Source organism: Equus caballus, chromosome 3 (assembly GCF_041296265.1).
Source record: "Equus caballus isolate H_3958 breed thoroughbred chromosome 3, TB-T2T, whole genome shotgun sequence".
NCBI classification, from domain to species: domain Eukaryota; kingdom Metazoa; phylum Chordata; class Mammalia; order Perissodactyla; family Equidae; genus Equus; species Equus caballus.
In genome coordinates, this window is record NC_091686.1 from 54008149 (window position 1) to 54024426 (window position 16278).

The 16278-nt window shown below is 36.6% G+C and overlaps 1 protein-coding gene across 1 annotated transcript in view; it reads right to left on the bottom strand.

The window, feature by feature from the left end:
- The window catches only part of MMRN1 (multimerin 1), a 67154-nt gene that overhangs the window by 7607 nt on the left and 43269 nt on the right, over positions 1-16278 (bottom strand). Inside the window, exon 7 of the mRNA XM_014738822.3 lies at positions 10682-12673. Within this exon, the coding sequence (XP_014594308.2) occupies positions 10682-12673 (1992 nt within the window). The remainder of the gene's footprint in view (positions 1-10681; positions 12674-16278) is intronic.

The window sequence follows — 16278 nt, forward strand, 5'->3', positions numbered from 1 at the left end:
CATTGTATCCTCATTAACTTTCCTAGTCGATATTCTTATGATGTGGTGTCTAGTTGATTACAGTAGTTTGAAAATCACTCTGGCAGCCTCAAACAACCTCTGTCAGTATAGCTGCGAAAAACTTTTCCCTGACATTCCACCACATAAACATCATTGCCTGTTAAAATCTTACTAAACTTTTAGATTTTTCAGGAAAAGCTAAAGTGTGCATGTGTGTATGTGTATACACACATTTAACACTCAGACACTTTCATAAACTGTCCTAGGGAGTGAAAATTGATAGTCTCTGAAGAGGAATTTGGCAATATTTATCAAACTCTTTAAAAATATACTTGAGCTTTGAACCAGCAATTTTACTTCTCGGATCTTAAGGACGTAAAATTAGAGATCTGCACAAAAATTTTCATATTGGTGCAGCATTACTCAAAATAGAGAAAAATTTGAAATGCTCTAAAAGTCAGAAGTAGAATGCAGGTTGAAGAAATGTCAGTACCTTCTTCGCGGTAGAGAGAGACACAGGGTCATTTAGAGCACGAGAGGAGATGGATGGCTTGGGTTTGAGTCTCAGCTCTGAAGCTGATTAGCTCTGCAACTTTGTACACGTCACTTACCCTGTCTGGACAGCATCCTCATCTGTAAAATGCAAATCATAATAGCACTGCCTACAGAGATCGTTTTGAAACCCAAATATATTAACATATATAAACATATGTAAAGCACTACACATAATATTATGCCTGGGATATAGTATGAAAAAAATGAATATATGAAAAAAACACACTCTGGATAAGAATACTAATTACATAGTAAATGCTTATGATAAACTGTAATTATTATTATTATTGTCTATGTATAATAACATATGGAACTAACATTATTTGAGGACCTACCATATGCCAGCCTATTTTCATCTTTATAATTTATAGACATCCCATATTTTCCATAATGAATATACATTGCTCATAGAGTCAGAAGAAAAAAGCTTAAAAATTAGAAACGAGCTTCTATAGCCTTCTCACAGCTAAAGTCTAAGTCCACCTTGTAGATGGGCATTCAAATAGTCATCCCGATTTTCTAATCATATTTGTCCGCAGTCCCTGAGATGGACCCCATGTTTCATTCCGATTTAGTTATTATTTCTCAGGCATCTCCTCAACATTTCTACTTCTGATATTTTCTTTGCACAAGTCCTCTGTCTACATTCCTATTTTTTTTCTTTTTTTCTTCATTCTTAAAGACTTTGAGTTCCATGACGCAAGCATTTTCTGGGTCTGATCACTCCTCTTTTTTCCATCAATGATCTCTCTCTCTCTTTCTCTCTCTCCTGCTCTCTTCAAATATAGGAAATCTCCACGTTTCTATCTTCCATTCTCTTCTTTTTCTCTATCTAATTAACTTCTGTGTCCTCAAATATCACCTTTGTGCAAATAATTTCCAGCTTTTATCTAAAAACCCTCTTCTGGTTCCAGACCTACAACACGAATTGACTTTTGCACATTTCTGTAGAGATAACAGGGCTCTAAACTAATGTATCACAGACTAAACTTCTCTTCCTGTGTACATCTGTACTTCCTCCTTAATGTTCCTATTTCCATTAGTGGAATGATCAACTTCCTGTCACCAATACTTTATTTAAACTTTGGTGTTTTCTTCCCTCTAAGAGTTTATATTTTCAGTCAGCTCTTTTCTACTAAATATATGTTCTCATTTAACTACAATTTCCAGCTTCCATTTTATTCCAGTCTCTATCACCAATTGAGGTCTTCATCTATTCATGCCAGGGCTATTGTAACAATTTTCTAACAGATCTATCTGAAAAACTAGGGATAAATTTTAATAACACACATGCATGATTATGTCACATTCCTGCTCAAAAATCTTTGTTACCAACAGAATGAATTCAAGCATATTACACTCAACATAGGGTGTACATGATTGACTGAATGAATGCCCAGCCCTAACCTACCTCTCCCATGAGACTTGCCCAAACCCCCAGCTCCTAATAAGACACTAAACTCTTACAACAATGAATTCCTTTCACACTCATCTAGTGCTTAGTATACGCCATAGAATGTTTCTTTTCTCTCACATTCAAAATAGTTTTATAACAACGTAGTCTTCATGGAAAAAGTTTAAAAAAACATAAAGTCTAACAACCAAATATCACATTGCTCTATGGGTCCATCTTCCGCTATCAACTTTTTTTTTTAAGATTTTTTTATTTTTTCCTTTTTCTCCCCAAAGCCCCCCAGTACATAGTTGTATATTTCTCGTTGTGGGTTCTTCTAGTTGTGGCATGTGGGACGCTGCCTCAGCGTGGTCTGATGAGCAGTGCCATGTCCGCGCCCAGGATTCGAACCAACGAAACACTGGGACGCCTGCAGCAGAGCGCGCGAACTTAACCACTCGGCCACGGGGCCAGCCCCCCGCTATCAACTTTTGTTAAAACAATATAGCAAAGTTTCTGAGCCAGGGCCTTGCTTTCTATTCCTCTACATTCCCTGTTTCTCATGGAGTTCGCTGTTTTCCTGACAACTGAAGCCTATCCTATCATCTCATTTAATAATGGTGCAGTCTGCTCCCAACATCCCCCAGCCCGTCCCACAGTGTTCTGATTCCCTTACCTTTCTCTGCTTTTTCTTTTATGTACAGCATTTATCATCTTTTAATATATTATGTAATTTATATTTTTATTTATTATGTTTCTTTTTTCCTTTCTCTCTATCCCTGCTAGAGTATAAACTCCAGGAAGACAGGGATTCTCTTTTAAACATTGTGATGTTTCCAAAGCAGCTAGAACAGTACCTGATTCCACTTGGCACTTAATTAATATTTATTGAACTGAATTGAACAGTCATGAATTATTACTGTTTTCACATGATAGTAATAACTCTAGAGATAGTTATTTGTTCCCTAGAGAAAAGAGGCTTAAATGAGTTTGAACACAACACTTTGAGCTAATATAACACTGAATAATAAAAATGATCTTGTACTTTTATTGTACCTTTAATCTGGGGAGGTATTTTTCAAAGACCTTCTTGAGGTGGAACTCCAGTTTGACATTTTCAAGCCAGTTTCTTAGTCTACAATAGTCACTGCATTTAGGTTATATTTGAAAGGTAGTGTTGATGTCTCCTCATTATTACTCAGCTAATTTGAGTATTTTCATAGCATCTAATTTAATCTGGCAATCCTGGAAAATCCCAGTCAGCTGTGAAGTCCACAGAGGGGTGCTCAGCGCGCTGCTGCATTTCTTCTCAAGATCCTCCCCGACCTCTCTCTCCCACTGCCCTAGAGAGGATGCTGTTCCCCGACTCTGCTCTTCTTCTGGCCTCTCCAACGCATGCATGTATTCCCCTGGCTTGTCTCACTCAGACCCAGAGTTTCAAGATACCCTCTTTACACTGATGCCTCTCAAATCTAAATATCCAGGCAAATTTTAAAATTTGACACTTTCTTACGGTAATAAAGCCTAGAAAAGAGTTCTTAAAGGAATGTTGATTAACCATGAAAAATGGTTTCCTTTTTGGTAAAAGGTAGATGTGTATTTTGGCTCCTATATCATTCTGACACAATGAAATGCAATAACTGCTTTTACTGATTTCTTTAGTTCTCCAAACACTGTGCAATAATTTTACTGGTAATCTCTTTTTAGAGGTGAAGAGATTTGAATTTACATCAATCAATAACGATATCAATAAAATGCCATGTGATATTTTCCTCTAATAATGATATTCAACATAAACAGATTTGAATAGATCAAATTAAATTTATAATAAAATATTATTTCTTTTCAGAGCCACTTTTAAGCTGTGTATGGTAAAATTGACTATTGAAAACTTTTAAAATATGTTTTTCAAATTTCATGTGCAGTCAATATATGGCACAGCTGTTATTTTTATGCTGCAATATTTTGCCAAGATGCACGGATCATGTCCATTCAGACCACTGTGCAACAACTTCACAACCTGTGATGTAATAATCCCTGCACTTTCCTTTTCATGTTTGATAATCAATATGACAGGAAATAATACCATCATGTGCAATTTTGAATTTATAGGGTTGTCAATGACCTGTAGAAAGACATCTATTCATTGTGTTTAATTGCAGGTGATTAGTAATCACATTTTGTCAAAGAAACAGTCTATTGTCAAGGCTGTCTCCTGTGGTTCTGGTTAGGGAAAGAACCCAAGCGCATGCAGTGTCTATGTATTCTGTCCCATTTCCTTTCTATTGTCAGATCATGTGTTCTAAGCATTGGTTCTGATGTGAGCTTTGAACGCATGCGTTCTGACCGTTCACCTTAGATTTCATGGCCACTTTATTGCAAGAAAAGGTGCAGAGAAGGGTTGTCATTTTTGCTAGTGTTCTCTCTTCAACTGTCATCCCTCCCTCCATATGAAGGGGAATCCTATAGTCCTTTCTTCTCCCAGAGAACCATGAACAAAAAGCACTTCATTTAATATTCTCTTCAACACTATGTTTTATTGACACAAACTGGGGAGGCTATCCCTGGCAGACAGGCTTCCTAAGTAATTCTGATACAAAGAATATCTTTAAGATCATGAGTAGAAAAGAGATAACAGAACCGGCCTGAGACAGCTGTCTTTAGAGAGGTCTGTTTGCAGGGAGTTGCCTTTGGCCCACCTCTGGGAACTTGGCTTCTGGCCAATCCCTAACTGATAAGTGTCATTCACTGTGCCCAGTCTCTGTACAAACAAGATGGTTTATGTTGAACATCTGCTTTCCTTCTGGGCTAGGCAGAGGGTGCCTACATGACCAGCCCTGTTATGGACTAAATGTTTTTGTCTCCCTCAAATTCTTATGTTGAAATCCTAACTCCCAGAGTGATGGTATTAGGATGTGGCGCCTTTGGGAGGTGACTAGGTCGTGAGGGTAGAGCCTTCATGAATGGGATTAGTGCCCTTATTAAAGGGACCCCAGAGAGCTCTCTTATTCTTCCCTTTCTGCCAGGGGAGAAGACAAGTTGACAGTCTGCAACCCAGAAGAGGGTTCTCACCAGAACCCAACTATGCTGGCCTAATCTCAGACTTCCAGCCTCCAGAACTATAAGAAATAAATCTCTGCTGCTTATAAGCTACCCAATCTATGGTACTTTGTTATAGCAGCCAGAACTGACTGAGACAAGCCCCAATTAAACCCTCAGGTGCTGAATATCTGATGGAATTCTCTGGGCAGAAATATTGCACACATTACTGCATTTTTTTTTTTTTTTTTTTTTTTTTGTGGCTGGAAAAAAGAGCACACACAAGTGTCCTCCTTCATGGGAGAGAGAGCATAAAGAACCTGTATGTGGGTTTCTCCAGACTCCGCCTGTGTCTTTTCCTCTTGCTGATGCCATCTGGTATCATTTACTATAACAACCTGAGCTGTGTGTACAACTATATGCTGAGTCCCAGGGGGGCTTCTACCATGTCACCAAACTTGTGTAATGTTTTGGAGACCTTATAAAACACATCATAAACTCTAAATTCAAGTAGATAGCCTTCAAAATTTAATTAGTTTATATTTAACCATTTTGGCCAGAAGTCAACTTATTAGTTAACTTGAGATATATTTGAAAATGTTAATTTTTTATACTATGGAAAAACATACGAAGAGTAGAAAACACTTTGGAAAAAAATTATTAAAACTTTTTGCAGATATTTTTTAGTGCTTGTCAATACATGTGCATTTTTATACAGTCAAGCCTTTGTATTTTGTATCCTATTCTTTCTGATCATCATTATGTGATAAGTATAAGCTCAGATATAAACAAATATTGAGTTTAAAACAGTTTGACTTATAAAAGTAAAGATGGAAGAGTGAAATGTCATGAGTCTTTATGTTGACGCATGGAAATAATTACATATCAAATATTAAGTAAAAATATTAGAGAAAATAAAATACAAATATTGAATACAGCTAAGAAAATTGCATCATATATTCGTAATGAACTTAATAATATACTGAATACAGGTTATTTCCTTGATCCTCACAATAAACTTGTAAGATGGGTACATTATTCTTATTTTATAAATGAGGAAAGTAAGGTTTAGAAAAAGAAGTTAAATGACTTATTAGAAATAAATACGATGTAGGTAAGACTTGAACCTTGATTTCCTGATTTCAAATTTTGTGCTCAATTCAAAAACTGCCTCCATGCAGAGTCACAAAACTTAGAAATGGTTTTAAAGTGATATAAAGCAGTAAAATATTCACTAGGCTCTTATTTTTCTCTTTCAAATTGCTTATATTCACAGCAATGATAAATTTAAAAAGGTGTATTTTGTACACTACCAAATCTTTTATAGAATGTAATCTTTCTTAAGAGGAGTAAAGGGGTAATTATGAATAGAAGAGGTTTATTAGGGAGAGCCAAAGACATTTGGTAAATATTGGGGAAATAGTGAAAATAAGAAGTCCCTCTCACAGGCAGGAAGCGGGCCTCCTCAGCAATACTGCTGCCGACGTTGCGTTATGGGCAGGATTCCACGCCTCTTGGAAGGCAAGCAGCCAAGCTCTCTCTGCCGGTACAAGTCTGCCAATTGCTGTACAAACAAACCCTCAAAGATGAAATAAAACCCTCTCGCTGTCTATCGGAATATTGTTTAGACACAAGTCAAATATTTAGTGATTCAACTGGAACAGCTTATCAGCATCGGCCTAGGCGGAATCATAATCAGGATAACTGAATGGCTCCAAAGGAAGTGACAGAGTGAGTATTCTGAATTTTGCCCTTCTACTGCATCAGTCAAAAGATCTAGTGAATAATTGATGGTGACTTTCAATGACTTTCAATGACAACTGCCCAGTGACCATCTCCCAGAAAAGCCAAACTGAGGAGAAGCACCCTTGCTTCCTTCTGGCCTATGCAGAAACAAGCGGCAGTATTTGGATTCTCGAGGAAAGAGACTCCCTGGGACTAGGAACTCTGGCTGTACGGAATATACAGATATGGCCAGATTCTGGAAAAGACATGATGCTTCAGACAGAAACAGAAGGAAGAGAAAGGCGGGTGAACATACTCCACAATCTCTCTGTGTTCAGTGGTTGAGGACTGAGCCCTGAGTCCAACAGACCCGGAGTCAGGCTCTATCCCTTACTCACTGCATGACCTGAGACAGGATACTTTAGTTCATCTCTCTGAGAGTTAGTTTATCATCTTCAAACTGAGAACAATGATAGCCACCTCATAGGTATTGTCAAGTGAAGTAACTCATACAGTAAAATTTGTGCAGTGCCTGGGATAAAGTAACTGTTAATAGTATCCAATATTATATTATTATAGCATTACTAGTATTAGGCTTTAAAGGAAGTGATCACTTATTAAAATTGATTAAATTTTAAAAACTATGTTGATATATTTTTTCTTTCTACAAGGTGCACTTATTCTTCTGCAAATAATTATTATGCAAATGATAGTAGCTATAATCTGAATAATATTATTGTGAGATTCATAAGATGACAAGAAGTTCTCTTCTGGCGTTAGTTATATAGGGGAGAAATGTAGCTAGATGATATTTATAATATAGTAGCAAAGGTCAAAGGAAACAGCCAAATTTAGCCAGTGTGTCAGTGCGTCCTACCCCCGGTATAAAACAGGGTATCAAAGGAAGGAGTTCATTTTGCAATTGGTTTGTTCTTATGGAGAACTTAGCCTGAGTTCTCTGGTTTCATCACCTCACATAGACTTTACTTGCTCAGCTGTCCAGTGAATGCCATGAGTTTTAGGGGCCATAGAAGCAGGGCTGGTTTAAAGAGCACGTGTATCTATGCACCCACTTAAAAGGACCCCGCGCACTATGTTGCTGGTCCTGCATAAAGTGACTGTCTACCCCGCCCGTGAAATGAGGCCAACATATCTTTATTGCCCTGACATCATCATTATTGTTTATCTTTATGAGATAAAGAAATTTTAATTATTAATTTTGGTGGGTAGACCTATAAAAAATTCTACTTATAGTAAATAAAGGAATGGGAAGCAATTTTATCAAGGCATCATTGAAAAAAGAAAATCAGGGGGCCGGCCCAGTGGCCCAGTGTTTAAGTTTGCGCGCTCCACTGCAGCAGCCCAGGGTTTCACTGGTTCAGATCCTGGGTGCGGATATGGCACCACTCATCAGGCCATGTTGAGGTGACGTCCCACATGCCACAACTGGAAGGACCCACAGCTAAAATATACAACTATGTACTGGGGGGATTTGGGGAGAAAAAGCAGAAAGAAAAAAAAAAGGAAAAAGAAAGATTGGCAATAGTTGTTAGCTCAGGTGCCAATCTTTAAAGAAAATTAAATTTAAAAAATAGGAGGTTTGTTAAAAAAAAAGAAAAAAGAAAATCAGAACTGAATTAATTATTAGCCCATTAGGCCCAATTTTGAGTCAACTGCTATATAAATGTCTAAATACAATTTTTATAAGTTCCTAACATGCTTTCTTTATAGTTTAAAAGTTTATGGGTTCTATATTCTATTAAACCTTTCTACAAACTTCACTTATTATTCTGCTGAATAATTCTGAAGTACAATTTCAATTAATTTTTAAGCTTTTGAAATTTTATGCTTACTGTATAGATGACCTAGTTATTTTTTGGTTGAAGAAAAAAAATGACATATTTTGCCTGGTGTATGGTCACACATCCTGTAGAGCTTAAATGAAACTCATTTTCAGTGTCCACAGGAAGACCAAGGATTGAAATCATATGGATAAAGAACTCACTATTTTTCCTAAAATTATTATTATAAGAACATCTTGTACTGAAATACTACCTTTCTCTTGGAAACATTAAGTCTAAATAGTTTGTTCTATGATCTCACAGGGCAAGATTACTCCTCCTGAGTCAGATCAATTTGGAGGGAGTCATAAATAAATACAATAATTTAAATAGTCAAGAGACAATTCAATTTTGTATTATTCTGTTATTTTTAATAGTATCAAAATCTTCATAAATTAAATATAAGGAGTCATATTATGTTAGAATAATGATCACCCTTTTGTAATTAAAAGGTAATAAAATACAAAATTTATCCAAATGGCCATATAATTTCACAGCAGACTCATGAGAGGAACACTGCCGTTTCTTTTAGTAAGAATCAGTAGCTGTTCTTTTCATTGTGAAAAGATTAGTTAATATCACTCATATGCCAAACACATTCATAGAACAGTTCTTTCATACAGAAAGACTATTAAGTAGTTTATATGCACCACATTGAATTTCTCTTTCCTTCTCTGGTGTTTACCACGTCTGTTAACGGTACTGTGACCCTCTCATTTCCCAGATTCAAAACCTCAAGACCTAGAATATTCTAGGTCTCTCCATTCCTCAAGGGCCATGCATTCAGGCTGTGAACAGCTCATGTTTTTTACAACAATGCAGTCTGCAACATATTTCTACTAACGAGCTCAGCACAGCACCTATTGCAATGCCATCACTTAGAAGGAAGACACTGACGTCCAGGGAGGTGAACTTACCTCAGGCTACACACTTAGTGAAACGACTAGGACCGCAGTCAAGATTCGTTGTTCCTCAGATCATTACTTGTTCCACTCTCCTGTTGACTTGACCTTTACAACATTTCTCACATCTGTCTCCTCTGTTTCAGATCTGTTCTTCCTCAGATTTGCTCTTACTGCTCTTCCCAATATTCATTCAATAATGTCCTAACTGGTATTCCTAAATTCATTCTCAGCACATGCGACACACTACTGCTAGCTTCACGCTCCTGAGACACAGTTCGTACTACATCCAACCCTCTGCTCCAAATTTTTAAAAGCCACTCATAACAAAACTGTGTCTAACTGCCTTAGTGCTATGGTCTGAACGTGTCCTGCCAAAATTCACATGTTGAAATCCTAACCCCCAAAGTTGATGATATTGGGAGGTGGGGCTTTGGAAGTGCTTAGATCATGAGGGTACAGCCCTCCTGAACGGGATTAGTGTCCTTATAAAAGAGACCCTAGAGGGAGCCCGCTCCCCTTCCACCCTACGAGAACACAGCAAGGAGGCTCTGGCTCTGAGTCAGGAAGAGGGCTCTCACCAGAACCCGACCATGCTGGTGCCTTCCTCTTGGACTTCTAGTCTCCAGCAGTGTGAGAAGTAAATTTTGTTGTTGATAAGCCACTCAGTCTGTGGTATTTTGTTACAGCAGCCTGAACAGACTAAAACACTTAGGTTGGCATTCATGGCCTTCTGTGATCTACCCAAATCTAAATCCTGCTGTCTTATGCATTCATTCAGTCAGATAGTCATTCAACAGATGCTTATTGAGTTTCTTATTGCATAGACTGAACATTTTGCCAGGTAATGCCAAAACCAGTAAGATACAGTCTTGTCTTATTCATCAAGGAGCTCTTTATCTTATAGTTTCCTTTAATTATGTATGCAAGGAAGAATGTTTTACAGGGGCAAATTAGATGGTTCTATAGGGGTCTTGTCAGAAAAAAGGTTAAAAACCTGTAGACAAATATTTATACTTTAAATAGTTGCTTCATATTGATTCTTAATTTACGTAGGATAGAATCAGATTCAAATAATACGTCAGTAATCTTCAAATTACTTGACTATCTACCCAAGTTCAAGTATGTACCTTTTATATCTTATGGTCTTGCTAAACCATACAGACCTACTAAATATCATTTAAATTAACGGAGAGATTCAAAGTTATTTTTTTGCAGTAGCTTACCAGGAAATACAACAACGTTGTCTGTGTTTCTCTGGGCCCGGCCTGTCAGGACAGTGGTAAGATTCACTGTTGGTTTTTTAAGTGTATTGGCTTTCTTCAGCAATGGTTTTACTTGCTTCTGAGACTTAACAACATTTGCAAGACTACCAGACAACGATCGGTTTATATATCTAGTTAAATTAGAGAGGGCAATTTGAGTTTTTATTTCAATTACTGATTCCACGAATTCTGTCAGGTCTTTCTGAAGAAGCTCAATGTCTGGTACGGAACCTTTGATCCACTTAGGTATGGTGGCCTTCAGTTCTGATATACTTGCAGAAGCGTTATGAGACATCGTTAGAGCTTCGTAGAGAGTTTTGTTAAGTAAAGAGAAATTAATGGAAAGATGGATAGATTTTGCTTCCAGTGCCTTAAATCTAGAATTTAATACCTGCAGTTGAAGAGCCTGGTCTCTCTCATTTGTAGCTACACTGCCTTTTTTAAGTGAAATATAATATGGTGTGAGCATCTTGGTCACTTTAGTCTCAATGTCTTGCAACCGAATTTCAAAATTTTTGGAAATCTTTGTGGCTGAGAGTATTTTTTCCTCCAAATGACTCATATTTTGCTGGTATTTTATCACTTGAGATGTGCTTTCATTGAACATTTGAGAGATCTTTTGAAAGTTGGACTGATTCAATTTTTCATCTTTGGAAATATCTGCAAGGACCTTGGCAACTTGCAAAACAAAGTTATATCTCTGATCGTCATTGACCAAAATCTGAATAGAATCATTCAAACGTTGGAATTGAGGAATAAACGTCAAAATAGTTTCCATATTTTGGGTACATTTATGATGGACCTCAGGATTATACTTTATTGTACTTAAAGTCTCTTTTAACATGTAGTTATCCTGAATGAAATCAATGGCATTATTTATGATAGTCATGGTCTTATTTAGGCCATCTTCCATTTCTAAGGCATATTCATTGATCCGTCTGTCTAAGGCATCACCACGACTCTGTACTTCATTTCTAAGTAAGTTGTGTCTTTTTGAAAGTTCTTTGATAAGAATATTTAGCCCATTGACAACACTAATCATATTTTCTACCTTTTTGCTTGTAGCTGCTGCTTCCTTTTGTTGTTCATAGGTCATTGTCTCTCTAAATGACCCTCCCCGCTCAAGCAAAGGTTGAAGGATCTCCATATCGTAAGTCAAATCACTTAGTTGCTCATTCATTTTATTCATCTTATTGTCCATTGGAAAGAGAACTTCAGCCAATGTTTGGTTTAAAACTTGTAAACTCTCTTCTGTGTCCTTAATTTGAAATTTAAAATCTTTTCTGCACTTGGATAACATGTCTTCGCATTCACCTCTGACAGATCTTTTCTCCATCTCCAAAGCAATGGTGAGATTGGTAATCTTGCTTTCTTGGATGTGCAAATCATCAAACATTTGCAGCATCATCACACCCTGCTTCTTTATATTTTCATGTAGGGTAGACATGTACTCGGTGACATTATCGCTAACTGAGTCAGCAGCTGAAACACTCTTCTGGTCTGATATTTGCTCCGTTGATAAAAGCTGCTCCTGGACTTCCTTCATTTTAGACAGTGTCTTGTTGAACGATTCATAATGCAGAATGCTCCTTGAGTGTTCCTGTTCTAGAGCACCTTCTAAATGAGTCTGCTTTGCTTCTAGTTCTTTAATAGGCTTCTCACATGTAAAAATCATTTCTTGCCTGATATTCGTAATGCGATTTTTTAGATCGAGTATATCAGTCGAAGTAGGCCTATTTTCTTGCATTAAAACAGACTTTTGCTGGACCGCTATTGAAACCACAGATTCATTAACTTGGCGAATTATTTGTCTGGTGTTTTCAAGGTCCTCTGACAGACTTGATACAGTCTTGAAGACCTGCGCTACGGTCTCATGCATGTCCTTTTTAAAAGCTTTAAATTGTTCTCTTACTATATCCTTTATCAGATCATTAATGCTTTTGGATTTTAGACCTAAAGAAAGAAATAATAAACAACAACAAATGACACATTATTTTAATTACGTAAAATTTAGATATCTCTAAAAAGATAAAAACAGTTTGAGGCTAAACACTAAAAACATGCAATAATAAAAAACATTTTGACTACATTTACTCATAAAATTTTTAAAATTACTATAGTTTATAGAAGGTGATTACCTTCTTAATTGGTACGTCTGAGGGGAGAAATCAATTGTGGCATAGAACACACTAGAACCACAAAGCAAAGTCTCTCTGGACAAAAGACATGAAGGAAATACTACTGACTTCAGTTAACAGGCCCTTGAATGCACTGAGTCTAGGTCGAGTCTCTGTCTGGTATGATGATACACGGCTTTGGGGTTGCCGCCATAGTAAATAATACTTGGTGTTAGCTTCTGGTTGTGTTATTAGGTTTCTATTTATTATTAGTAATGAGGTTTCAGACCTTGTGTTTTGAGGTTACAAAAACTAATAAATTTACTACAGAGAAGAAATTTAATGATATTCCCAAATGAAGAGCAATATGAAGTAATAGTCTTGTTGAACAAGATTCAACAATACTTTATAATAACAATAATAATAATAATGAGAGATTTGGGGATCATAAACCTAAGTCAAATGAAAACAGGAATTTAAGATATACATTAATTATCATAATGTGACATTAGTTCTTAACAAAAAGAGACAGAGAAACGTGCCACTGTTGAAGAACATGCTAGTACCTCCAGGATTGGGAGCGCGGACTGATCATAAGCTAGAATGATTGTCAGTTCTAAAAGTAGCATTAAAAAAAAAAAGAAAAGAAAAGGAAAAGTAAAAAGGTTCTGAACTATTCAGAGCTCTTTAGAAAAGGAACTAAATATTTTAGAATTAAAAAAAAGCAAAACAAACAAAAAAACCTGTTACATATAAAAACAGAAAATGGGAAAAAAATAAAACATATGCTTGAGGCATATTTAGAGTACATAGCTATGAAGCACATGCAAATGAAAGGTCTGTCTATTCAAATCCAAAGCGTAGCCCGTGACTATCATGTAAAATACAGACAACATAATACAAAGCATTCAAACAGCAAGGTTTGCACAATGGGCTATTGTGAAATGAGTTTTGGCTACCATGAAGCCTATTCAAGAAAGATGACTGTAGGATAGAAATATCTACAATAGAAATATATACTCTCTACAGGTCTTTATTTTATAAGCAAGCTTTTAGAAGTATTTAAGATGCATGAGAGACTTACACAAAAAGCATTTTGAAATAACAATTACACCAGATAGAATGAGGCATTGCTTGAGCATCTTGATATTAACTAAGCTGGTACAAAGACAAAGCTGTAAATGTTGTTTACATAGATAAATATCTCTTTGGAAATCCTAGATCCTAAAGATCAATGTTGTTAAATGAAGAAAGAGGAAAAAAAATTATTTTATATTTCTAAATCTGGCAGAAACAAATACATTTAAAAGTCAAAAAAATATAAGTAAGTGAAAATCAATTTGTTCGTAATAGAAAAAAAAATGTAAAGTCTGGGCTAGTAATCAATGACACAGCGCCAAAGCACTGAGCACACCAGAAAATTTTAAAAGTATTTTTATTTTCTAAATTTTACTTAGCATTTAACTAGTCACCCGTTTATACAGCAAATCTTCATTGAGCACATTTTATATGCTGCCCTGAAAATGAAATTTGGAAATCTTAAGATTTCTGAACTTAAAAATAGAATATGTTAGCTTTACTGAGTAAAGGTGCTGCTCAATAGCAACGTTATTTTTATTGTACTTTCTACAGGATCACTTAGCCAGCTCCTGTTGGTTAAAATTGTCTTTAACTCTCATGACAACAACAACTGGATGAAATACAATAAAATATTTAAGGTTAAGAATCAGACCTTGGAATTTACACCCTTATCATTTTGGATTTAAAACATTTTCAAGATTGAAAAGGTAGAATAAAACCTAAGCGTGATTGAATTAATTAATTAGTTGTGGACAATAACAATAGGTGTTTAACTTCAGGCAGTGAAAAACTACGTGATCTGAAAGTCAGAACAAGAATGATAGTAGGTAACAACAATGTAAACAGGTAAAGAGCAGTATAGAATCTTGACCAAAGGAGTCAGGAAAAAAGTAAACAAGGAAAATGAAAACCAGGAGATATGTTAGTTGTTATGCTTTAGAACTTGGATGGAAAAACATACTGGGGAAAGGGTAAAATCACAGCAGTGTCTGAAAAGAAGTCAGATTATTAGGTTAAATACTCATTTCAGGATAAGGAGCTTTTCAAATAGCATTTGTATTATTTGTTACTAAAACATCTGTGCAAGAATTTGATTTTGCAAAAATACATAAAAGAGCTTTATGCCAATATCTGAGTGGGCACATCGTTTTAACTCTATTTGATTCTGTTTCATGTGACTCACGTGCTTCCACTTCCTAAAGAAGAGGATATTGGACATATTTGGTGACTTAACACATGTATTTGATATCAGATACCCAGGCATGTCCCTTGTGACCGTGAATGTAGGGCCAATTTATAACGTTCAAGTAACTCTTAAGGAGTTGGGGCATTTGACTTTGAACAGTGTCTATGGCTGTTTGCAGATGAAGCAGTGTTTCCGCCCATGGATGCAGAGGAAGCCAGAGCAGAGGATGTGGTGTTGCTAGGTAAGTGCAGCACCTCATGGGTGAGTTTAGTTTTTGTTGCGTGCATGAACATTCATTAACTGCAAGCCCTCTGGTTCCCATAACTGCTTGTGCTCAGTACCCAATTAATGCCTCCATTTGAGGAGGGAATTTGTTGTTGTTGTTATGAGTGTATGTTTTTTCCTGTGTCAGTGCCAGAATTTTTGCTAGGAGGTTCACGAAAAACAGCTGACAGGCCTAATTCTCTCAAGTCATGATAACCAAATTTTGCCAAACAAATTTCATTATAGTGGTTATGGTCAGTTACACACTGTTTCTATTTGGCTCCTTTCTCATGCTACTGCTCCAGGGAAAATACATTTCTCTCTCATGCTCGCCGTCACTAAGTTTTGGCCATAGGGGGCATGCCAGATAGGTCGGACAAGGTCTTTCTTTCACTGGCTTAATAGCACCAGTTATTTCCATGGTTTTAAAAAATCATGGTTTCTACGGTACTGGTAGATGATTTGGAAACTTCCACCTTGTTATCTCTTTTACCTGTGAACCACTATAGAGGAAAAATAACTTGTGATGACAGAAATGGAGTTGTAGAGTGAGTATTTTTTTTTTTTAATGTATAAAACAAAGTGAGAGGGCCCAGTAATCCTGAAACTCAGAAACATACAGTAAACCCAATGAATTGAGACACTCCTATTAACCAAACTATTTGCCTGGAATCTCCAGTCCCTACCTGAAATCCCTTTGCCTGGTTAACTCCTCCTGGTCCGTCACTTAACAGTTGAGATGTGAGGAAGCCTTCCTCGGCTTTAGACTAGATTTGTTGAAACTATCAAACAGTCCCATTGAACCCTGTGCATAACACTACATAGCAATTACTCACTATGCATAAATCTCTGTGGTAGGCAGAATATTGCTGTCCCTCCCAGGCTGTCCACACGCTAATTCCCTGAACCTG